Source organism: Equus caballus, chromosome 31, assembly GCF_041296265.1.
Source record: "Equus caballus isolate H_3958 breed thoroughbred chromosome 31, TB-T2T, whole genome shotgun sequence".
NCBI lineage: Eukaryota > Metazoa > Chordata > Mammalia > Perissodactyla > Equidae > Equus > Equus caballus.
This window is the reverse complement of record NC_091714.1, coordinates 20,647,732-20,674,727: the sequence shown is the minus strand read 5'-3', so window position 1 is coordinate 20,674,727 and position 26,996 is coordinate 20,647,732. Positions and strand designations below refer to the sequence as shown.

Below are 26,996 nucleotides of genomic sequence, written 5' to 3'. Positions count from 1 at the left end.
GTGTACTCTATGATAGTCACATGACAATTAAATCACCTAATACTGCATTTCTCAGAACGTATCCCCGTTGTTAAGAAACACATGACCGTATTGCTACTAAAATGTTCAGGTGTTGATGCCTTATCATTGCAAATGGACAGTAAGCTCCAGGAGCTCAAGGAGCTTTTCCTGAACTTCTTTGGTCCTCCACTGTCCTGATCTCAAAACTCACTGTATATTTGTTGACTGAGTAATCTATTTTTTAAGGTGTCGATTTTACCATCTGCATAGGCGATGCAAGTCTAACACTGCATAGAAGCACAGACAAGCAGAAAATTATTTCAGGATCAGTAAGAGAAACCAAGAAGGAATAACGTAACTTTCTATGTTATCGAAAGTTTTCTTGGTTGTAGGAAACACAGAACTGGTTTTGATCTGTCATACTCAGAGTCCAGCAGAAATTCCAGTTGCCTTTGGAGCTTTACAAAGTCTGTCAAGTCTATCACCACCCAGCCAACATGCTAACTCACTTCTTTATTTCCCCAGCAACGGAAAGTGCAAGTAATCTGTTCACTGAGATCACTTCCTGGTTATTTTATCTCACTTCCGTTGCGTAAAGTTTAAGAATAAAGTAAAGCAGAGGATTTGGTTTCTAGTTTGATAACTGGCTACTGAGTTGCTAATATTAAAACCAATTTCTGCTTAGTTTGAGTCCCATATGTCAGCACAATTGTTTTTTAAGGTTCCTGAAGTTTTGGGGCAATTTTCCTGTTTCTACTTTATTTGTATAATGTTGGACTTTTAACACCAATGATCGTATCTGTTAAAAGTCTACTTCCTGCTCGTGACTGTCAGCTCCTTGTGGGTGACATTCTTACTCACCTTTGTGAGTCGCTTTGTCACTGCCCAAGGTTGTACAGATTGTTTGGTTTATTTGGTTTGGTTGTGTGTGTCTGTGTGTATGTATGTTTGTGTGAATGTGCCTACTATGTTGACACTGGAGCAAATTTGGATTTTCGGAAGCTCCAGGAACCTGGTATTCCAAACAGCAATATTTTACTGTGAAATGAAAGCAGAACTGGCCTTCCTAGTGGTTATTACCATTTTATTCTATTAGATGATATGTACTTAAGTGCCGACACATCTATCACTGTACATCTTAGAAACTGTCCAAAGTAGCTAGAGAAGTGTAAAATTAAGGATGCAAAGTTACTTATGTATAGTTTCTATGATCAAATTTAAAAACAATGTATGGAACCGTTTAGTAATTTTGGAGTATGTACTCAGCAACCAGGCATTGAAATAGGTCGCAAGGATACAAAGGTGAATAAGATGTCAAAAACTCACAAACCAGTGACACCAGTTCTCTAAAACAATACTTAAGAGGTAAAAGTCATAATTTATTTGCAAATCTACGAAACAAAATGACTTAGAAATAATAACAATTTAAGATTTAAAGGACTTAAATTTGCAAGAAACAGGATACGTGAGGAGGATGTTGCTTGTTAGGTTTTAGATCTCCCTAAGCTTTAAAAGAGAATTTCTTTGGGGACTGGCCTAGGTAAAAATCTTTTGGTTGGTATTTCTATGGAAATAGCTCTGTGAAACCAAAAAGAACTATTAAAAAAAGAAAAGGAAAAATGTGTTGGCATCCACTAATTCAAAAATTGTTTTTTAAGTTGTTACAAATACATAAATGGATGACATTAAAATTAACTATATCATAAAGCAGGAAACAAGCTTAATCCTTAATGTTGGGAAGGTGTTTAAGATTTGCTATTACTGGATACTTTTAGGATTTTGGTCCAAAAATGCAGTCTGAGGGCTCAGCTAAGACCTATTTTTCCGGCAATATTTGAAAAGGAAATGTTCAGAGCGAATCTAGAAATCTACTAACATGCAAAAGGGTAAGGAAGTTATCAGTTAAAACATTAGATTTCAAAAGTCTATAATGATGATAAAAATGAAGCCACAGAAAACAATAAATTCTGCTACAGAAATCTCAGAAAGTATGACTAATTTGGCCATGTTGATGTGGTCAAATACAATTTCATAAAGTATATGTAGTAACTATAGGAGTCTTCTCCCCACCCCCTCATTGTCATTTCTGATAATTAGTGTTTACTTTCATTATGTATAATGAGACAGTATAATGCTTGGACAAGAGTCTTTAGAATCAAATAGTCCTGCGTTTGAATCCCAGTTCTGCAACTTACTGGCTACATGAGTGTGGTTAATGGATTTAACTTCTCTGTGGTTGAGTTTCCTCATCATTAAAATGGAGATGTTTGGGCCAGCCCTGTGGCTTAGTGGTTAAGTTCTGTGAGCTCTGCCTCAGCAGCCCGGGTTCGGTTCCTGGGCAGGGACCTATGTCACTTGTTGGTGGCCATGCTGTAGTGGCTATCCACATACAAAATAGAGGAAGATTGGCACAGATGTTGGCTCAGGGTGAATCCTTCTCAAGCTAAAAGGGGAAGACTGGCAATAGATGTTAGCTCAGGGCAAATCTTCCTCAACAACAAAAAAAACGAAAAGGAGATATTAACATCTGTATTTGTAGAGCATTGGAAGAATAAAATGAATTAGTGCAAGTAGTTACCTAACAAAGTACCCAGTAGCTAGGAGATGCTCAAAAAAATCTTATTTACTTTCTTACTCAAATGTTGGTGTTTTCTACTGTTTTCAAGCATTTTTCTGCTACTCATGAACCAAGGAAAATACACAAGTAATAGAAGACTGATTAAATATCAGCATCTTATAGTTCCATTTATGGTAACAATTTTGAACATCTAAAACTAAATTCATTTCCAGGAAAAATGGCAGCATAGACACAGGCTTTCAAAACCTGCCTCCCAAAACCAAACAAATAACACAAAGTCAAAACAGTGAAGACGACGTCACCAGGTCTGCAACTAACCGGAGAACCCAACCTTCTACTACAAATCTCAAGAAGAGGCCAAAAGGTAAAACCACTTGAACGAAATCAAAAGAATCAGCACATTACTTTATCTCCGTTAATGCTAGCAACAGCTCACCAAGGTAAATTTTATTATTATCATTCTCTTATAGAAGATGCACAGCAGTTAACAACGTACCCAAAGTCCTACTGCTAGGAAGGAGTAAAGCTCGAACTCAACCCTCAGCAGCCCAACTCAGAGCACGTGCATTTGATGACTACATTATGCAAGCAGAAATTAGTTAGAAAATATAGTGAAATAAAACCCCATTCACACAGAATAGGCACACACGTACCTGTGGATTCACACCAGGCTGACTAGATACTGGTCTAAGGCAAAAAGGCTAGCTGCACCCCTACTCATTGGTGGTGATGCGTCTTCTGATAGACTGTAGTCCTGGCCAGGATCAGCTCACGACACTGCCTGGACTGGGTGCTATAAAGTGGATGTGTGAAGGTTCCTCAAGACCGCCCCAGGTTTGCTGATTTGCTAGAAGACCTCATAGGACTCAGCGTATAGCTGTACTCACAGCTGAGATTTATTACAACGAAAGGATCCAAAGCAAAATCAGCAAAGGGAAAAGGTGCGTGGGAGAAGTTCAGGTAAAACCAGGTGCAAGATTCCAAGGGACCCCCCTCCTAGTGAAATCGCACAGGCCATGCTTAATCCTCCAGCAGCAAGTTGTGACAATAAATGGGAAGCGTTATCTACCAGAGTAGCTCATTAGAGACCCTGTCAACAGGTTTTATTGGGGTCCGGTGTATGGGCATCCTCTGACTAGCATGATCCAAAATTCTAGCCTCCCAGAAGGCAGGCAGGCATTAAGCACAAACACAGTCTTTGCATATTTGAGGCACAGCGAGCCACCATTATTACTTAGGGAAAGTTTTATATCAGTACAGGGGACTATTTACTACCCAAATTCCCAGAGAACAGCAAAAGGGTCAAGCTTGCAAGCAGGTTCTTCTAAGCTTGGCAATCTCCAGCCTGCTCTACTTTTTTGTAGCACCGTGAACATGAAGCATTCAGCTGCCTTGAGTTTCCCTCTATGATTTGAGATCAATTAACCATATAACAGTCTACAATTCTACAGTTATAATTTTCTTATAGTTTGGATTTCTTTACCTTTCTCTACTCCCACCTGCCCACTCACTCTACCCACTGAAATTTGTACTCATCAGAATTAGTTACTTCTGAAAAATGTCCCCTCTGAGTTGCCAACAACACATGGTCATAGTCTCTGGCACCCTAGAGAATCAAAGAGGGGAGAAGGCATCGTGCCCAATGGTGGCCAAGCTATGACTTCGTAGTCATTCAGTTGTCCTCTCCTCCACCCCATCCTGTGGCACCACACAAGACCGACCTATGAGTTCCAAATGTTTTGGATAAGTTCCTAGATGGCAAATAATAATGATCCACTAAAGTTCATGAAGTTCATCATTCAATCTATATGTATAACCATCAGTGATGTGCAAGGCATTGTATTAAAAGCAGTGAATGGATATGAAGCTGAATTCAGACGTACATCCTGCTCTGAAGAAGTATACAGTCTTCTTGTTAAGATACATCATCAAATAACTTCCATGTAAAATAGGAAAGTCAAGATGCGTCATTAAATAACTTTCACATAAAATAAGAAGTGATCAATTACATAAGCAAAGTTAGACACCGAGGCTGGGAATACAACAGTGAATGAAACAGACAAGGTCTCTACCCTCATTACCAGAGAAGGATCCATGAGAGGGGGCATCAGAGAAGGGACCTGGTCAATATCAGGATATGTCAACATGATGACACGATGTCAACATCATGGAAACAGGAGACACTGTTACAGTGCTATCGCCAAAGGAGCCTCATAAAGCTGGATGGGACAATTCCTGGTCCAGTGTGACATTTACGTTCTTAGTCACAGAATGCCACGCATAGTATTTGAAGTCTCAAAAAAAAAAATCCTTGTTCTACAAGGCTCTTTAACATTCCTTTGACAGCCTGGCAGCATGAAATTTGCCCAATCTTGTAGAGAAAAATGGACACAATTCAATATTGTAATGCTAAGGGTAAAATAGTCTCTTGTGTTTTATGTTTATTAGCTTACATTTTAGAAAATGCTAGAAATCTTTTCAGCATCCACTAATAAAATAAAGCAAGATTCATTTTAGAGAATGTTCATAATGGGTTTAGGATCAACAATAAAATTTGAAGAGTGATAAATTACAATAAACAAAAGAACGTGCTCCATCATTTTCTTTTAATTTGAGAAATTTAATCCTTCTGATTCTTTTTCTCCAGGCACGTGTTGTAAATCTTTTGATGGAAGCTATGCTTCCTATCTGACAGGACTTATTCTCATCATTAAGATGTATTTAGTTTTTCCTTCTGACCTTTGCTTTTTCACTTTAAATTCTTCTCTATTCCCTTTCTTCTTTTGCTCCTTCTCCCTCTATGCTAGCTTCTCTTAACCACTTGATCCATAATCAGGGCTCTGGCTTTTAAGATAAGGGGCATTTTTGTAACAAATTGTTTGGTCAGTTGGGGTCTGAGGCTGCTACAAGGCAGGTTTTTATTAGAAGTTTAAGAACACGGAGCAGCCTTTTGTTAGGATTTTTAAGAGCCAGCCCCAATGGCCTACCAGTTAAAGTTCAGCGTGCTCCACTTTGGCAGCCCAGTTCAGTTCCCAGGCACGGAACCACACCACTCATCTGTCAGTAGCCATGCTGTGGCAGCAGCTCATATAGAAGAATTTACAACTATACAAAACTATGTACTGGGACTTTGGGGGTCAGAGGGAGAAGAAAAAAAGGAGGAAGATTAGCAACAATCTTATTATTAGCTAACAATGTTAGCTTAGGATGAATCTTCCCCTGCCCAAAATAAAAATTAAGACTTTCAAGATCATTTTAAGGACCAATTTCATGCTGTAATCAAAAGACTGTCATTTCACTCTTAGAACAGCAGATGATTTACAATCTCTGTCCCCAGAGTCTGCTGAACTCAGATATGCGGCACTCAGGTGATGTTCCTCATTGCCCTTCAACTCTGTCCTAAACTGATAATACCAAATGCCCATCAGCTCAGCGTATCATAAGACTGCGTTTCTCTCCTCAACAGTCTGGAATAAAACTTCATTTCCGTAATTTTTCTCAGTATACTAGCTACCTTTTTGTGCATTCTATTTTTACTATTTCAATGTTTCTGAAAAAGCTATTTGCATCAGCAAGGAAGCAGCCCAAGACAAACATCTTTAAATAAGTTGAAGAAATTAGTCAAGTCAACTGAACACAGTGCTTTAAGCCAAAGTTGGATAGTAAATACCGTCTGCGTCTGTCCATGCATGCAGTCATACTTCACTCTCTATTTGGCGCTTTATTTATACATATGTTCCACTAACTGACTGACCTGTTCTGCACTCTATAGCATTTTTAAAATTTACAGCCTTCTTATTTTTCATGAAGATCTACAGTTTGGAGTCACCATTTACAACACAATAGATGACTTTTGCTCCTAAACTCATTATTTCTCTTGATAACAATTACTAGAACTCTGAGATAGTTTCAGGAGAGAGTTGCTTCTTGCTTTTATTTCTAAAAGCAGAAATCCTAGCAGATGCCTTTCCTATTCTTTTCATTCAAAATACAACCAAAAAGTCTTTTTTTCAGTTTTATTCTGTAATGGTATAGTTCACTGAATTCCAGATGAATGTTGTATTGTTTTCATTAAAACTCAATTCAGTTAAGCAGTGAAAAACCTACTCTGAGATGACACATGCCTTATAAAGCTATTTCAAAAACCGAAATAGGTACAAATTCTATTTTTCCTTTTATAAGTTAAAGTAGTGAGAAGCCATAACAGTTTTCTAAATTCAAAATCCAAAAGTGGTTTTGGTTTTTAACGAAATTAATGTCAACTGTTAATCTTGCCAATGCATTAGAGACCTTCATATAATTTTTTTAATCTCCATTTTCCTAATGTGTTTAGAAATATCTGCTTGTAGGTTTAGACACTTTGCCCTATGCAAATTCTAGAAAGATTTTCAGACAGTTGTGGAGGAGGAAGAAATTCTTTTTCCTACTACCCCGTAGGTTCTCCAGCTGTGGCCTGGTAAGTTAGACTGACAAAAGACAGACTAACAAGAGAAAAGCTTACAAACTTATTTATATTAATATGTGTTTATTTAATATAAGTGTTACTTGGCATAGGAACCTTCATAAGGAAATGAGGACCTGAAGAAGCAGTTAAACCTGAGTGTTTTCATACCAGGTTTGATGTAGAGTGGAAAGCCGTGGGAAAGTGTGATAGGACAAAAGGACATGAGCTCAGGATAGTAAACTGGGAGGAACTCAGCAGGCCTGAGCATTTGGATTCCTCTCAGTCTTCAAAGATAAAGATGCTCCTGTCCTCTGGGTGTAGGGAAGGTACATGAGGGTCTTATGACTTGCTTTAGGGGAAAGTCAGAAAATCCAGAAGTCAGCTTAATATTCTCAATACGTCAAGGTGCCATATTTTGGGGTGGCATGTTCTAATCCCCATCACTGTGAAGCTGGATATGCTTAAAGATTAAACAGCATGAGAGGCCTTAACTCGTTCAGAGTCCCAAAGAAGATGTGATGGCACATCAGTCCCTTGACTTATAAACTAAAAAAGATTAATACAGGTAATTTCTTAGAGGTTATTTCATCTTGGGTCAGAAATCTACTATAAAATTTTTAAGTATACATCAATATAAAAGATTGTAATGCCCACCAACTAGATTTCTGTATGGTGTCTATAACTGTTACCCAGTCAGGCCCACCACATAGAGCAAAGCAGGCTTTGCACCAGGCAGAGCAGGTGGATGGGGCCGGGGGGGGTCACGCTAACCATTCCATGAATCATATGCTCTGGAGTTGTGCAAGGCAATGAAGGGTCCTGTACCCAGCCCTCTATGAGATTTTATTTTTAATAGTGATAAAAATCTAAAGCACAATTTTAAGACAGTGTTGTCCTTTACCCAGAAGGCTTTTTCTGTGCTCCAACAGCACAATTATTGAAAAGATTTTATTAGGATGAGAAAATAAGAATGTGAGGCAAATAAAACTTTTATTAATTTCCTTACTTTATAAAATTTCAAGTACCACAGTCTCTCCCTTTATTAAGACAAAATTTGTTCCTGAAAATTAAATATTAACTAAATTTTGGTAAGCAAAGTCACATCTTAAATGTAGAGAGATTTCAACAAGAATTCAAGACCTTAATTCACTGAAGTCCATGTAAAGAAAATAAGTTTAAAAACCACGGAGAAGTAAAAAGTAACTTAATTGAGATTTTCATAGTAATACATGTTTTATTTGTCTCTGCCATGGGACTGTTAGCTTCTAATGGAGAAGTCATGTTTAACTTCGTACCCCTAACATCTAGCTTCTGGCAAAAAGCAGGTGCTCGAAAAAAAGCTGAATGAAAGAATGAATGGAATGAAAACAGATCAGTCACCTGCTTCCAGATTAAGGACAGAAAGTATAAAATCTTTTAAATATGTGTTTAGATATGGACGTCAATCTCATATTGTGGTCAGTTAATAAAGTACCAAGAAAAAGAATGAAGAAAAGGGGGAAAGACATCAAGACAGGAAAAAAGGGACAAGAAAAGCCAGAGGGAGCTAAGAGACAGACAGGGAAACAGGTGCGGCAGAAGACACAGTGAAAACAAATGGAGTGGGGTGGAGGCAAGAAATAGGCTGAAAATACAGAACACGGTAGAGTAATACAAAAAGTGGCAAAGAATAAGGGCAAAACCTGATAGATACAGGCGCATTTGTAGGTAAAGCTTTATAAATGCTATTCTGCAAGCTTCAGTTCAACACAGCCATGAATTTCACTGTTTAAACTTCTCTTTAGTCATCTTTGAAATGTGAATTAGCTGGTTACTTACTGTTCACAGTTTTGGGGGTTTTTTTCCTATTCTAAATTTTTCCGTAGTCAGAGCGGCAGTGGCTAGGACAAAAATATTCCACAGGTATTATTAATTCAGGCCAGACAGAGATCCCGTTCCTCAGCTCTATTCTGAGAATGTCTACCCATCTAAACACAAGGGAGTCCTTTCACAAAGTGAAGAACCCTTTTGTGATGTAAATAAATAACATATAATTTTATTATTACTTAAGTTGAAAAATTTTAATAGTATCTACCATAGTCCTGGGCAGATGGTATATAATCAAAATGATCCTTCTAAATTCAGCTTTTTAGGTCTGTTTTTTTTAAGTAAGGAATAACATTAATCTCATGAGAAGGGTATTTCGAAAGCTGGCGTTCTGATGTTCAAATCTATTTCTATAATCAATTAACTACACATATTTCCAACTTGTGTGATACCATTTTTATTGTCCTTTTTGCTCTGCCTTGACTTAATTGACAATATCTTATTTGAATATCCTGAGTTAAAGGACAGCTCTGGAAACCCCACCAACCATAAACAGCTATTAATCCAGCTGAGGGCCATCCATCAGGGCATTGCCAATCTCTCTCAGAATGGCGCTGTCACTTTCACGGCATGCCTGGGCTTTGTTTTCTTTGAAAAGATTTGAAATAATAAAAACTCATGGTCATGGCTATAAGCAATGAGACACACAAGAGGCCCTGTTTCCAAACCTCTGGTAACGTCAGAAATAACAGATTATCCAGGGTGAACTTCCAAGGGGCAGAGCAACTTCCGAAGGCAACAGCGTTAAAAAAAATATCCTGTGTTACCACCTGCCGTCATACAATAGCTGAAGACAAGAGGCTCAGTCCAGAAAAGGAATCTATGTCCCTTCTTCCCACCTTCTTCTCTGTCCTTCCTCCTTTTGTCTTCCTTTCTAATTTTTCTAGGATATAACGAAGAACCAACCGTAAACATACAAGTAGCTTTATAGAAGAGATATACTTCACTTTCCACAAGAAAACGCTTCCTCATAATTTGCATGAACCTATTAGTTTTGTAACAAATGGTCATCCTTCTCATCAATTTATCATTTTTGAGATGCTTAATCTTCATTTCTGATTGGTTATTAATTTCAGCTTTTGGTTTCTCTTCCCTCCTAAAACCAGACCAAAAAAGAAATTCTGGAAATAAACTTTTAAATCCTTGGGGAGGTCACCATTTAAATAACTTCTCTGGTCACTTCCTATTTAATGCAAATATGTCTCTGGAGCTTTGGGACTTTATATATTAAGTTTCCTCCATGTGAAGAGTCACACCTAGTGTAATTAAGCTGGAGTAGCATTAGAAAAGCAATGTGACATAGTTTATACTGGAAGATCCTCGCATAAAACACCACCCTCTAACATCAATACACCTATTCATAACGGGCAGTGCAATAAGTATGTCTGAGGAGAGGGCGTAGCAATGGAAATGCCAGTGACTAAATTAAGAAGATTAATACTAATTGTCTCTGAAAAACCACACAGGACAAACAAAGGAGTCTTAGGAAGAAAGGTGTTGGGACAGAATCTGCAATCTAGGAAAACGGGAAATGAGACAAGCGATTAATGCAATAGTTCAAGAGTACAAGGTGGGGAATGATAATGAGGCGAGTTAAACTGCAAGGCAAATGCCTGAAAAAATAGCACTTTTCAAAAAAATGGCATGAAAGTGCTGGGAGAGAGAAAACGATTTCAGGTCCTTCTTACAATCAACTCAACATAACTAGGCTTACATGGATTATATAAACTTTAAGCTTTGATTAGTGAAAATAAGCAGGATTTTCTTGCCATTGTTTGCGTCCAGATGTGTTTTGATCAGTTGATGGGAGAAAGCTCTGGGACGAGAAAATGGTGGCCTGTTTTACAAGGAGTGAACCAGGCATGGGGTGAAGAGTCGGAAATGGAGGCTTTGCTGCTTATGGGCCGTTACGACCTGAGAGCAGTACCTCAGTAGCTCTGGTTCCCATTTGCTCCTCTCTAACATGAGGGGATGCTGTGTAAGATTCCTTTTCTCTCATAGTCAGAAGTAGCTGAGGGTTACAAGGCACTATTACGGTTTTACTCGTTCGATATAATCCTTGTACCACTTCTATAATCTACTCCCTGCTTTCATTAGCCCAGATCCTAGAGTCCTGCCTCAGACTCTGTCAAACACGTGTGGCCTGTGTGTAGCAAACAATCCTTCCATTATAAGAGGGAGAGTCTGTACAACTAAATGTTATCAGTGTGTGTACACTGTAGTTTTTCAGAAAAATGTTTCACACTAATCAATTAATATTTTCATCACTATTGATTCATTTTTCAGGAACAAGAAGTCTACATGACACTCAAAAAGAAAAATTAAAAGGGCTTAGGAAAAGAAGGATGGAAAAGGCATTTTACAACTTATCGAAGTGGGAAATAAAGATCTCAGTTTTCAAAAACAAGTCTGTGAACAAAAAAGTTATAAGAGGGCTTTTATGAAAAAGAAATAGCCAACAGCAAAATCGATCCTCATGTACAGTAAGAAACATGTATTTTGACTACCATTTCTTAATCGATCCCTACTCCATCCGTGTGATAATCCTTCCATTCTGTTCAGCCAAAGATGAGACTGTGCTCTAAGAAACCAGTCGTTTTAAGCTAGTTTAAATAGTCATAATCAGTGATTGGCAAAGCGATCTAAATATACTGACCCTCTGAAAACAAGACAGAAATACTCCCCAGTGTGCTCACTGACTCTAATATAAATACATCCACTGGTCTCCCTGAAGTGGGCCTTTCATAGTGCCTAGCATAATAAATTTAATTCTAGCTCTAAAAAACATGGTATATAATTCCCAACCTGCGAAGACCCCATTTTAGCATGCTACTGAGACTTCTTTCTGATCTGGCTAGACTCACACAGAAAACTGTAGAAAATGACTATCTCAGCTTGTCAAAAATATTCTGTCTTCTGTATCCATCTAATATGATAGAATAATTCTTCTTTGGTTGTCATGGCCACTGTAATATCGGAATTGGGAGAGTCTTGTAAAAATTAAAATTCATGAGTCAGTACATTTACATTCCATTAGTTACCCAGTCTATATATCTCATTCAAACCTAAAACTCCTCTCTCTTCTCACTCTCATCTGATGACCTTGCTTACTGTTTCACTGAGAAAGAGAAGCAGTAAAACCTTGAACTTCCACACGCTCTCACTACTACGCTGGCCTACCTGCATCCACGCCCCGAGTACTCTGCTGTTGTCCCACAACCACGGATTAACTGTTTGTTCTGGAGTCACACTCGCTTACAAAAAGATTCTGCTCCTGCAACTCTCCCCTTTCTCCTCTTAATCGTTAATTTTCTCAACTCTACAGGATCATTTTCATTAACATCAAAACATTCTATAATAGCAGCCATCTTATAAATTACCTTCCCTTATCTTCTATTTCCTCATTTCTCTGCTCTATTTTACAGTAAAAATCCATATTTTTAGCAAAATTGCCGTATTTTACCCACATAATGACTTAGGAATTCAATTTGCTTAATTTATATGATAGAATTTTCCCCTTTTCTTACTAGCATTCCTATAGACACAACCTGAGATCTGACAATCAAGCTCTCTCCTTCAATCAAGATTCTCTCTCGTTCACCAGTGACCAAGGCATTTCAATCACAATTTAAATAACAATGCTGTTGATATATACAAGGCAGCACAAAATCCAGCTGCATCCTTGAGAATTGTACTGATTCCACAGCAGCACTATCAGCAAAAACTGATTTCTGCACGAACTTGAGCAGATATGTTTTAAATGACTCCTAAGAAATAAGAATTAAAGGGTATGTTTGCATTAGCCCTGATTACCATTAGGATGCTAATATCTATTACTAATATTTCTTGATATGATGTTGAAAATAAACCATCCCAATATAATCATATATATTACATAAATATATAATCATTTTATGTAATATATTTAAATATTTCATATAAAAATATGTATTTTGGGGCCAGCCCTGTGGCCAAGTGGTTAAGTTCACGCACTCCAGGCGAACCAGGGTTTCGGCGGCCCAGGGTTTCGCCAGTTTGGATCCTGGGCACAGACATGGCACCTCTCATCAAGCCAAGCCATGCTGATGTGGCATCCCACATGCCACAACTAGAAGGACCCACAACTAAAATACACAACTATATACTGGGGTGATTTGAGGAGAGAAAGCAAAAAGAGAAAAAGAAGATTGGCAACAGTTATTAGCTCAGGTGCCCATCTTTAAAAAAAATATGTCTTTTAATCATAAGATAAAAGACAACCATTAATTAATTTGACCTTATAAAATATGAACAGCATTAATTATACAGGGAAAAGGAACCGTTCAAGAATCTCACACTCAGTTAATACTCAGTAAAAATCACTGTCTAATCAGAAGAACAAGAAGGAGGATTGTGCAGTTTCTTTTCCTACACAAGTATAATGAACAATTATAATCTTGGTTTAGAAAAATCACAAATCATTCAGTCAGATGTAAGTACTAACTGAAATTATATTCTTCCTTTGGCCAATAATGTCTTCATTGTGAACTACAGAGGTAGGACAATATGATTGTCCTGTTGCACACAGAATTTTATGGCTATTCTCTAATCTAAAAGAGATTTCTTGTTAAAATTTGATTATAAACATAAACAAGGTAAAAATATCATTATATAAGAAGCATATACATACTCATTAAAGATTATGTGTATACTGGCTATAAAATAACTGTATTTCCTAAATCAGAGACAGACAAATATCATATGATTTCACTTATATGTGGAAGATAAACACGTGGATATGGAGAACAGACTGGTGGTTACTAGAGTGGAGGATGGGGGGAGGGGGAAGGGGGCACAGGCGCACACATGTATGGTGATAGATGAATACTAGACTATTGGTGGTGAACATGATGCAGTCTACTCAGAAACTGAAATATAATAATGCACACCTGAAATTTACACAGTTATAAGCCAATATGACCACAATAAAATAATTTTTTTAATGCTTAACCTAAACCTTTGCATCTAATTTCCAGTTTATAGGAAATATAAGAATTAGAGGAACAAGTTAAATGAACCACTTGGAAGCTAATAGACAAATCCCAAAGGTAGGACATTCTCTCACATGAGTGGCCCGATCTCTTCAATAAGTCAATGTCACAGAAGACTCCTAAAAGACACAAAAACCAAATGCACAGTGTGGACTTTGACTGGATCCTGATGAGCAAACTAGCAGCAAAAGACATTGGGTGAAGGGGTAATTGGAGAAACATGAATATGAACTGGGTATTGGACGTTATACGGAATTGTTAATGTTATTATGATAATACACTTAGGAAAAATATCCTTAATTTAAAATATATGTGTGTATGTCCAAACATAGTTTCTGTAGAGTTGGACTGAATCTATGTCCTGAGCTACAAAAATGAGGGGAAGTACCAACTAGAGGCAGCACTGGGCTGTAGGCATTCGGTCCCTGGATCTGAACCCAGAGAAGCTGATACCGAGCAGTCACTGTTAGGACAATATAACATATTGGCAAATGTTGCATAAGCCTTAGTTTTTTAAATTAACTTTAACCCTTGATTATTTCCAGAACTGCATTTAGTAGTCACCTAGTTCAACCAGATCACTTTGCAAATCAGCAAACTGAAATCCAGAACTGTTACAGGATTGTCCCAAGGTTACCCAGCAGTAATGAGAGAGCTGGGCTGGCACCCAAGTTCCTCACTCTGTCTCCGAAGTCATTAATTTCACTCACTTTAGAGAAACGTGCTAGATATAATGGTATTTTTAAATGTGCAAAATTATTGTTCTAAGTGTTTAAAATAATTTTGAGTTCTGAAAATTATGATACATCTTTTCTTTATAAGCCAAAAGTGCTACAAAATATAAGCATGCTTTTACAATACATTTCCTAAACTGTAACATTTTCAAAAGAGTATAAAGTGTGATGTTCATAAAGTCTAATTTATGTCTCTTGAAATGTGTTTAATTGGCAATAAGCCTTTTCAAGACAGAGAAATTACAGTCCCTTTCCACTAAAGCCTCATTAAATTACTTATCTGTGTCTTTAATGCAAACATTCATTTTTTTGCATAAAAAATAATCTATTGAAGAGGGACATATTTTTTTTTACCAAGTACAGTTTGAATATGGTTGATTTTTAAAATCTTATTCTAGCATGGTAGAATCTTAGCTGAATCAGAGGAACAGAATGCAAGCTAAATGTGAGAAATAAAGAACGGACTTGATATTTATTGAGTGACTATTTACCAAGTTTTATGTTAGATACTTCGAATACTTTAATTCACTTTCACTGTATTGCAGATAAATTGATTCCACACATCTAGTTTGACTCTTCCACTAAATCCCTTTAAAACAATAAAGAGATTTTGTGAAAAATTAAACACAAAAAACCACAAGAAAGAATAGGAAGAAAGACGACAACAAGGAAATTGTGGAAGATGAAAAGCAATTGATTAATTATTAAATAATTTAGCAGACCTGAAAAAAACTAAGTCCAAAGGCCAGCAGTGGAGAAAACTGAGAACAGACAGGAATTACAATACGGGATCCCCAACAGGCTCAGAAACTGGTATCGCTAGGTACATCTGGATGCGGCTAAAAGGAGTAAGGAGAACCGGTTGCAAGTGTGTTTAAGAAGCAGCCAGATGCTCAGCTTTATTCCCACTCTCCTCAGCTGGGAAACCTCCCCTCCCCAGTCCTGACAAAGATTGGAGGTTTATCCTCTGGGGAAGCTTAACAAGTCTCTGGACTGAGAGACACTCAGAGAATTAAATAGATCTCTTAGAAAATAAAGAATGACAGGAGAAATAAAAATCTAAATAGCAGTGACGCGTGATAAAGGAAGTTGAGAAATCTGTTAGAAAGGAGAGCAAAAAAAGGAAAACAACAGACAAAGATATGCAAAATATGAAAGACTCAGCCCAGGGTTCCAATTTCTGAATAATAGGAGTTCCAGAAAGAAAGGGAAGAAATCATCAAAGGAGTAATTCAAGAAATTTACTTTCAAAGAAGCACCTGAGCTTGTAGAATTAAAAAGTCTGCTCACTGAGAGTTTAGCAAAACGGATAAAAATAGACCCACATCAAGACATACCATTATGAAACTTCCTAATATTGGAATAAAAAGACTCTACAGGCTTCTCCAGAGGGGGGAAGAAAATCATTCAGACAAAAGATCAGGGGCCATGACGGCTTCGGCTTCTCAATAGCAACCCCGAAAGCTACACATTCTGCAAAGGAGATGTGGACATTTGTGAACAGGTAGCGTGTGAAATAGCATTTACATAGGCATACGAAGAAACATGTGGAATACTGATCTTATCAAAATTATGTATAACTATATTGGGTGGATTGAACAATAGAAGGGATGTCACTGAGGTTTGTGAGGGGAGGGGATAAAAAAGCTATCTTCATAATTCATGGTATAAAATCAATAGATAATACTTAAAACTAAAACCAAGAAGTAGCAATATAATTATATTATTTATCATTTACCTGAAGGTAATTAGCAAATAATCAGCTTAAAGATGTGAAAGTGGGGGGCCGGCCCCAGGGCCGAGTGGTTAAGTTTGTGCACTGGGCTTCAGCGGCCCAGGGTCTCGCCGGTTTGGATCCTGGGCGCGGACATGGCACCGCTCATCAGGCCACGCTGAGGCGGCGTCCCACATGCCACAACTAGAAGGACCCACAACTAGAATACACAACTATGTACTGGGGGAGTTTTGTGGAGAAGAAGAAGAAAAAAAAAGATTGGCAACAGACGTTAGTTGAGGGCGAATCTTTAGGGTAAAAAAGAGGTGAAAGTGGTTGCCTGTGGAAAGACCAAATTAGGGGAGGTGTGGGAGTAGAGGAGACAGGCAGACTTCTTTTCATAATAAAACTTGTAAGTCTACTAGATTTGTTAAACATGTGTATGTATACCCTGGCTAAAATTTAAAACTTAAATGTACCACATAAACCCCCTAAACACGGTCACACCACATAACAGGTGTGAATTTCTATAAAAGGGGATCCCCAGCCCCTCTATGGAGGCAGAGTGTTTATCAGCTTGTTTCTCTGGATCTGAATATTGACAGGCACCAGATCGTTCTCTTCTACATGATATGTTCTCTGCGTTGCCCTATATTCTAGTGTGCCCAGGAGAGTCCTATTTTACACCTGTTGTGCAGGCTAATTATTAAAAGTACTTCTTTTTACTTTCAAAATTGTCCTGATTAGACTAAATTATTTGGTCAGCTTAATAACACTCTCACACCTCCATACATTTGTACTTGTATCCTCCACACCTTGACTTCCCTCTCCCAAATGTCTTCCTGGGGAAAAAAAATTCCTTCACATTTCTGTTCAAGTTCTCCTCGTAAAGATTTCCTTGAACTAAAGATGTCTCCTCGCACCCCTTGTTACACTGCATGTACAACTTCATTATAGCAATTATCTCATTATATCGCAGCTGTTTACGTGCTCATCTTCGACAAGAACATGAGTTCCTGCGGGATCGCTCTCTCTCCATCTTTAATTGTCCAGCACTGAACACAGGGGCTACGCAGAGTAATCCACCCAATTCTTACTGAATCAATGAACTTGACACATTACATAAAATTCAATTGTGAGATATTTGTATTCTTGCAAGTCTTATCATTATAAAGGATACTGACAACTCAATTGTGATAAGATTTATCCCAACCATAAAAAAAATCCAGGCATAATTCCATTCCCATATTCAAGCTAAAGGATGATAGTTTGTGATTACAAATTATTAGGTGAGTTTGAACAACTCTATCATTACATATGCTTAAACATGTAACCTATCACATGTGTGTCTATTTCAGCAACTAAGATAAATTCATAATGTAATTTAGCGCTATACATAGATGAATATAGCAAGCAGAGAGCAATTAGATGTTTTCAATTTAATAATGAAATATATGAATATCTTTTCAACTCTTTTCTTACAAACTGAATTCACATTTTTATCTTGTCTGATTTCAAGTGAGGGTGAATTGTGGTTGGAATTTTTAAGGGGAGTTAGACTGACAGGATTGAAGGCACACGAAAATCTTCCTTTTTTAAAATTCTAAATGACTGTCTTTATTGGACTAATCACAGTTCTTAAACTTTTATGCCCATGAGAATCATATGAAGAGGTTGGGGGGAAAAAAAGATTCCCAGGGCTTGATCAGGCCCATGAATCTGTATTTTAAAAGATTCATAACTCCTAATTGATTTTTATTTTTCAAATCATACCACCCAATGGATTTTCAAGTAGATGACTGTGAGATTGAACTGAGAGAAACACTGGAGGCTGAGGGGACCCCTTAAAAGCAAAGACATGGCATCAGGTCTACTATAATCAATTGTTATTTATTACCAAGTTCCCGGTTATCTCTGTTATAGAGATAAATAAATAGAGGAACAACGAACACTATTGTTAAGTCCAAAACTGGGATGAGTCTGAGATTTTGTCTCATTTATGTATGTATATAGGTATGTGTGTCTGTGTGTCTTATATATTATACCTCACAGGTAAATATATATTTATTATATAGTACATATTACTTATATATTCTGTATTTTATGTTATATACATACATATTTTTACATCTGGGGAGGATAAAAGCAGGTTGAATTATCTGGGAATTCAGTAGGACAGATACTTAGACGTGAAACTAAGTTGCCTAAGGAAATTTAAAATTGTAAGCTTTCTTGCAAGAACTGTAAGTGAACTAAGAGTACACATGAACTGGGAATACATGAACCATGATTCATACCTCACATACAGCTATGACACTAAAAGTGCAGCTAAAGAAATACCTCCTTTAAAAATTAAAACATCTACTTGGGGAAGAAAGGCTCTTGGAATGAGAGGCGCACCCACACAGGTCCTTCTTGTCTTTTCATTTGAGGCCAGGTGGCAGGAGCACCCAGGCCGAGTGTCTGCCTCTGTTCTCAGAGAGACATGATCTGCCCACAGATACACAGCCTGTGCCAACCCTCTCTAAGGCATAAAAGCTGGGAATGGCAGAGAAAACTCAAGCCCACCAAAGTGAATAATCAATCTACTCTTTCAAATAATAAATATGAATAAGAATTATCAGTTATTTTTAAAACTATCAACACAAAAGAGAAACATCAAAATGAACAGAGAACACCTGATTCAGGAGGAAACCAGATAGCTCCTGTAAGAAAAGAAAAGAGAACTTTAAAATAATTTTCCATAATGTTCTAAGAAAGATTCAAGAATATGTCCATTTATAAACTAGAACAAACTAAGATGCAAAAAGGGAATAACAGAATAAGTAAGAGCTCATGAAAATTAAGAATATAATTACCAAAATTAAGGAAAACAATTAGTTGAGATGGAAAAAAGAAGGAAGTCTCCCAAAATGTAAAGCAATAAAACCAGGAGGTGAAAAATATTTTTAAAAAGTCAAGAATGAGGTATAAATCCAAGAGGTCCAACATCCATCTAAGGAGTGTCCTTAATGACAGAACAAAGACAATGAGGAGAGAAACAATCAAACAGAGGAAAATCCCGGGAGTCTAAGACATGACTCGTCAGATAAGGGGTTCAGCAAAAATGAAAACTGACCCATGAACACACCCTCATGAAACGTCAGAACATCTCAATGGGCGCTCCTTCCCATTCTTCCCTGGATTCTCTTCTCCTTGATCTCTAAATTGTGTGGACTCAAGGGCTCATTATTCTCACGCTCTCTGTCTCTTCTATATTTCACTCATTTGCTAAATGATCTCATCTAGACTCATCACTTTGAACGTCATCTATATACTGATAACCCCAATTTTATCTCTCCATCTCCAACTTCTCCTTGAAACTCCACATAGAAAATTGATTTCCTTTTTGCAATCTAACATACGTTTCAAATGTAATATGTCTAAAATAGAATTTTTATCTCAGTCCCAACTCCAAATCGTTCATCTCCTAATCTTCCCCATCTCAGTAAATAGCCACACCATTAATCCAGTTGCTCGGCCCATAAAATCATGAGTCATGCTTATCTCCTCTCTTCCTCGTGCCTTGCATCCAAGCCACCTGCAAGGCCAACACCAAGCAGGGATTTATAAGAAAGGTGTGTCCAAGAAGAATATTAATTCCCTAAGACTATGATGAGGTCACATTCTCTCCCACTCCTCACAACCCTGTTTGTATTAATTATATCTCCTAGTCAAAGCAACACAATTTTTAAGAACATGAGAATGCATCCCTTACTGTGGTACAAACGCTGCATGGTCTACAATAAATAATATTTACATAATATTTTAAAAGTTGGATATTGGCTTTAAACTTTAAATCATCAAAGTATGAAAGACATTTATATTTGCCAAATTAAATGTAAGTTCTATAAACCCTGAAAATGTAAAAGTAATGAAAAACAGGAGTTAGTAGGCGGAAGTAGATGTTGAGGAAAGTATAGGGGCAAGAAATCTCTGATCTTACACAGTAGGAAATCAAGAGACACTGTCAAAAATTTAGGAGTCAAGAAATAGAATTTTTATGAAGTTAAATAACAAAATATTTTCTTAAAATGAGCCTGGTAGGGACTGGGTGGGGAGAGAAGACAAGCACAAGTGAGCTAAATTTCTCTAATGTCATAGAGGAGAATCAATAGCTATTTTTAAATTGAAACATTAACAAATAAAGTATATGCAGATTATTTAAGACCTAGATTTAACCTCCAGAAAAACTAACCATAAAACGGTTGTAAACAATTACTTCTCATGAGCAGGAATGAAGAAAAGTGTATTGAACCTTACTTTTCATTTAGCATCCCCTTCAGTGTTTGAATTTTTATTATAGCATATATGCTGGCATAATAATTAAATGAACAAATAAAAATAAATATATTAAGAAGAGAGCAAGTAATCAATCCAATCTAGTTTTATATCTAGATTTTCACATATGTTTACTTGAATATGATTTTATAAAGAGACATCAATTTTTGTTTCATTGTTGGTCAGTAGCATAAAAGATAGAAATGCTGAGCTAAGATATTTTAGTCCAATCTTTATTTTTAATCCACTATGTAAGCACACAGATTGGTAAACTACTGTCGGGTCAAAATATGTTGATGCTAGAGTATGTATTTAATAAAAGAATTCTATAAAAAGGATCCTTCACATCGAGAACCAGAAAGACTCACGCAGTGATGCACCATAATTTATCTCCTCAAAGAACTGCAGGCCTCTGTCCCGACCAAAGGGAGACACTGGCGTTCTGAGCACAGTAAATACTTCCATTGTCCTAACACTACCTCTCGTCCTACTTCCAGGCTTATAAACATGGCACTATTTTTACCTTGAATAATGCATGGCTTGGTGGCCTGCAATATTAAAATAGAAGTCTGTCGTGTGCTTCATCTCATTGGTGTGCCCGGTGGCCTCGATCCAGTGTCCTATTGGGAGACAATAAACGCCATCCACCAAGTTGTTTTCATTATAAGTGCAGCAACGGTCGTGGTGAGGCCCATTGCCTAAGAACCAGAAGAAATGACAAACAGAGCAATTAAATCAATGCTTTGCTTAACAGCCACAAAGTAGCTGATGCAAAATTAATAGTAAGATGAAAGTAAATACAAAGTTGCTTAATCTCCACATTTCAGTATAAACAAAAATAGACTAGAGGGAGAGGGAAAACAGTCGAAATTTCTAAAGAGTTACTTATGAATTTCAGAGTTCTGTGCTCCCTTTGCATACATGGGTATTTCCAAAAGTGTATTAGCTTTCAGAATTTCAGGGTACTTCCCTGTCCAAAGATCCCATTGTGAGTCATTTCACAGCCTGATTAGCTGCTGAAAAGGATTTTTAAAGCCATAATGTCCCTGTATTACAGTTTTATCTCTCTGGTATGCAAATTCATGATTAAAATCAGTAACAAAGTGTATTAATATCAGCTCAAACAATAAATAAATTTAAAAGATTAAATACATTAATAATTAAACAAATGATCACATCCAATCTAGCATATAAATCAGTGGTTAGTATTATCTTCAGATGGGGAAACTAAGCATCACAGAGATGAACTAGCTTGCCTAAGGTCATGGAACTAGCAGGCGCAGAGCTGGCAGTAATCTGATGCACCTAGTTCCCACCTTTCAGGCACCTGAGACTTCCTGCTGTTTTCTGCCCACTTCACAAGCAGCAGAACACACCATCCTCCTTCCAGAGAGAGGAGCAAAGAGGCAGAGACGGAAGATCATGTCTCTGAAAATAATATTTGCCTACGTCACAAGTCTGCCCAGTATCAACTACACTAGGAAACAGATCCTTTATTTCCATGAAAATGGTAATTCACACATTATTTTCATTAGCCCTTCTTATGTGACCACGCCATTCTAAATCATTCCTTTAACTACCTAATTTCCATTTAATGGTCATTAATAAGAAGAACATATAAGCAAAATAAAAATAAGAATAAGTCAGATTTGCTATGAATATGAAATTTGGACTCATTTGTCCCTTGCTCTGTCTTACAAAATATTTTACGTAAAGTTATTTGGCATAAAATCTCAAAAAAAATCCTTGAGTCATTGGGCGATTCTTTAGGATAGAACTCCCTGCCCTCAGATAGAACGTACAGGTTGGCTCCCTTAATAAAACATCACTGATCTTCCTAGTTCAGACTCCTCTTTTCTCTTGACGCTACAAGGCACTGCACCAACTGCTCTATTAACATCGATATTTAATAGATGAAACTATACTAGCAATCTCACTTCTAGAAACATATCCAAAAGAAATATAAGAACAGTAAAGATACATAGAGATACACGTGTGTAGCAATACTATTTTAAAAGCAAATACTATAAACTATAAAAATTTATCTATTCATTCTTCCACGAATATTTATTGAATGCCAACTAGACGACAGGCTCTGTGTTAAGTATATTAGGGATTTAGGTATCTACCATAAGAGCAACAAAAAAAATTGAAACATTTTAAGCAGGCAGGTGACATGACCAAATTTTTATGTTGAAAATATCTCTCTGGCTGCAGAGGAAAAAGTTAATTCAAGCACAATGAGATTAGAAGGAGAAAGTCCATTTAGGAAACTACTGCATTAGCCCAAGTAGAAGATAATGAAAACCTGGAAGCAGAAATGGAAAGGAGCGGTCAGATTCAGGAGGGGAAAGCCACGCGACTTGGTGATTAACTGGATACGGGAGGTGAAAGAGAAAGGAAATCAATAGTGACTCCTAGGCTTCTGGTAAATATAACTCAATATATAGCGGTACCATTCACTGAGATGTGAACTCTGGAAGAGGTTAGAAGAGAAGATCATCAGTGTGGTTTTGGTATGTTGGGTGTGGAGCGCTGTTTAGATACAGAAGGAGAAATCTAGTAGAGAGTTGGAGTTATTGGTTTGACACTCAGACCAGAAATATGAACTAGAAAAATAAATTATGAGTCATCCAAGAGTAAATGGTAATTGAGACAAGGATATAGATGAGTCACAAAGAAAAACAATATTGATTGAGAGGAAAAAGTTTCTAGAACCAAGTCTAAAGGTCTCCCAACATTTAACAGCTGCATAGAGAAGGATGAGCTTACAAAGGCTGCATAGAAAAGGAGGGGCTGGAGAGGAAAACTAGGAGTGAGAAACTGAGGCGGGGAAGATGAGCGAAAGTGTAAACAGAGGCTAAAACCCTGATGTATGCAGCTCTGACTGCTGACAGTATTCCACCAGGAGAATGGATTTGGGAGGGGAACTATTTTACTCTAAACTTCTGAAGTCATAGAATTTGTTCCAAAGAGAAGGTATTACCTTTTAGTTTAATAAAAGAATAATATCTATGGCTCCCACAGTTCAATACAATGGACTTACAACAATTCAAATGTTATAACTTAATCGAATATAATTACTGAGGAGCTCAAATATACATAAATTACAATGTGCAAGAAAAATTATGTATAGAACATCAATTTCCTAAGAATCCTTCATTACTAGAATTGGTTTTTTTGAATTATTCATTTTTAAACATACAGGTCCTAGGAGAAGTAACAAAACACAATTCTCTCTCTCCTGGAGGTGTCAGTAGAGGCATAGTGGAGAGCTGGAACTCTCACCCACTCAGTACTAAGAAGGAGTCCAGTCCCTTCAGCTGTCAATGGAGACTGAGTGAGAAACCTGGATAAGGAGGTGTCATCCCCATCTTTTGCTGGAACAGTGTCAGGGCAACCCAGTTAAACCAGAAGGTTTGAATAAGATCCAGAGTCTCATTATACAATATTCAAAATGTCCACCTTTCAATGGAAATTCACTCATTATACCAAGAATCACAAAGATCTCAAAATGAATGAAAAAAGAATGCTTGAAAGATATCAACATCAACATGACAGACTTTAGAACTATGTGACAAAGATTTTAAGCTTCAACAGCCCATTAGAATACATTTGAAACCAAAGAACCGTCAGAAAGCCTCAGCAAAGAAATAGAAGCTGTAAAGAAGAATCAAATGGAAATTTCAGAACTGAAAAATATAACAATTGAAACAATAAGCTCACTCGATAGGCTCAAGAGCAGAAGGGAGGGGACAGAGGAAAGAATCAGCAAGACACAGATGGAACAGTAGAAATGACCCGACTCAGCAACAGAGAAAACATAGACTGAAAAAAGAACAGAGCCTTAGGGACCCGTGGGACTATGGCAAAAAATCTAACATTCATGTAATTGGAGTCCTGGAAGGAGAGGAGAAAGAAAGTGTTGCTGAAAAATATTTGAGGAAATAATGCCTAAAAACTTTCCAAATTTGCCAATAAGCCTAAACCTACAAGTGCAAGAAGCAACACAAGATAAACACAAAGAAATCCACACCACAACCATCATAATTAAATTTCTGAAAACTAAAGACAAAAAAATAGCCAGAGAAAAATATTTAGGAGAAACAGCAATTCTAATGTCCGTAGCTTTCTCGAAAGAATGGCTAACAGAAGACACCTAAACAGAAAGAAAATCCTTGAACATCGGGTGGAGAAACTGGATCACTCCTACACTGCTGATGGCAATGAGAAATGGTACAATCATTCTGGGAAAAAGTTTGGCAGTTTCTTTAAAAAACTTAATCTTGTGGGTACCATACAACTCAACTATACTCCTGGCATTTATCACAGAGAAACTAAACTTCTATTCACACAAAAACCTGTAGAAGAATTGTTACAGCAGCTTTATTCGTTATAGTCCAAACCTAGAAACAACCCAGATGTCCTCAGTGGGTGAACGGTTTAACAAACTGTGGTACAGCCATACCAGGATTTAGCCATAAAAAGAAATGACTTATGGATACAGGCAACAACCTAGGTGAATCTCCATAGAATTATGTTAAGCGAAAAGCCGCCAATCCCCCAAAAAAATTCTTGAAGTGAAAAAATTTACACAGCTAGAGAAGAGGTCAGTGGTTGTAGAGGTTAGGGGGCTGGGGGAAGAGGAAAGTGGGTGTGATTCTAAAAAAACAACATGGGAGATCCTTGTGGTGACGAAACGTTACCAGTGAGGGAAATCATGATAGTTACAAAGAATCTTTCCATATTATTTCTTACAACTGAATGTGACTGTACAATTACCTCAAAATAAAAAGTTTAATTAAAAAATAAATCTTGGTTTGTTTTCTTTTGTCCAAATAGACTGGAAAAGTTTTAGGTTTCCAATTCACTTAGGACTGGCCTAAGAGTACAGTATATAACATGTTGTTTACTAGCATAATGAGTATTTATGCCTAGAAGTTTAGTCAACTTTTCCAGGTTTCATCTATTTTATAAAAGAGTCAGTTGGACACGTTGTATTGAGGCTAAAGGGGTAAGTTTGTGGTGGAGGAGGGAGGGGGAGGCAAGTAGGAGTGAATTATCTGTCCAGATTGGAGCTGGCCATTGCCAGTTATTCGCTGGCATTAATTTAAAAGAAATAAATATACAAACAGCTCACTAAGGTGAAATAAACTAATTTGGACTATTGGCAGAAAAGTGGGAAATGATTGGTTTAATTAACAATAAACACCTATTTAGAGCAGATTTGGCCATCAGGGTATTTGCTCATCAAGGCAAGTGAAGCAAGTTAAAATAAAGCGAATAAATGTGAAGGAGTAAGAGGCCTACTTTATGGCGCTCCGATTAAAGCCACAGAAGTAAGAAACCTCAGAATTGAAAAACTCAGAACTAATGCATCATTTTAAATAGTTCTATAAATTTGAAAGTTCAGGTTAAAATGAATTTTTTAAATAAATTTAAAAGCTTTGAAATTATACCAGACAAGCAAAATCTATTGGATAGCATAGTTTACTTAAAATTAAAGTTCTAATTATTATTTATATGTTATTTTATTTGAATCTACTCTCTTTGGAGTTTAATTACTTTGCAGTTTTTATTTCTAGCACATGAACATAAATTCTGAACCTAACACATTAATTTTTAATTTCAGCTAGTAATTCGCTCAAATCGGATGTCTCTCATGCCCATGTGTTACTACCTCAGAAGCTATCAGTGCACAAAGTTGTACAGACATGATGTAATCATTACCAAGTCTTTGGCATTTTGATATTCTGTTCTAAAGGCAAAAGCAAAACAAAATAAAACACAAAAAATCTTTATGTTCAACCAACCGCCTCTTTGAGCGGATCCTATTTCGGTTGAGCACGTCGATAAATTGCAATATGCAGTGGTAGAAAATAGTTGAGTTTGGGTGTAGCGATGGGAGATGAAATGCATCATGGACTAGAGGACTCAGGTGCCATCGAGGAAGGAGAGGACGGGGGGGAAAGAATGTGAACATTGAGGAGGAAAAGGAAAGGTGAGATGGAGAAAAAGAAGAGAGAAGACAAGATCCAGCTGGCAAACTACAGAAGGTGAAGTGGATAATCAAAACATGCTGGTCATGAGACCACCACAGAGCAAGTCAAGGCAAGCATTTTAATACTTAATTTGAAGTTATTTGCCCTTCTGTAATATTCCTCTTTTCTCCCCCTCCCCTACCTTCAGTATAACCTACTTCACTCACACACACGTTTCTAGTGTGCAGAGAGAGAAGATAGTCCACTAATGAAAACTTATTTAAAAACTGAATTCCTTGCCTATGTTGTCTTGATGTAGAACAGGGCAA

General features: G+C 37.1%; 1 protein-coding gene across 8 annotated transcripts in view; it reads right to left on the bottom strand.

The window, feature by feature from the left end:
* EPM2A (EPM2A glucan phosphatase, laforin) overlaps positions 1–26,996 on the bottom strand; it is an 85,502-nt gene that overhangs the window by 27,500 nt on the left and 31,006 nt on the right. For 6 of the 8 annotated variants that reach the window (XM_070256208.1, XM_023633124.2, XM_023633123.2 and 3 more), the window contains exon 2: positions 21,210–21,384. In XM_070256208.1, the coding sequence (XP_070112309.1) occupies positions 21,210–21,271 (62 nt within the window). In that variant the 5' untranslated portion in view covers positions 21,272–21,384. Of the gene's footprint in view, positions 1–13,992; positions 14,038–21,209; positions 21,385–22,002; positions 22,095–26,996 lie in introns of those variants that run through there. The other 2 variants (XM_070256209.1, XM_070256211.1) reach the window with 2 other exon arrangements.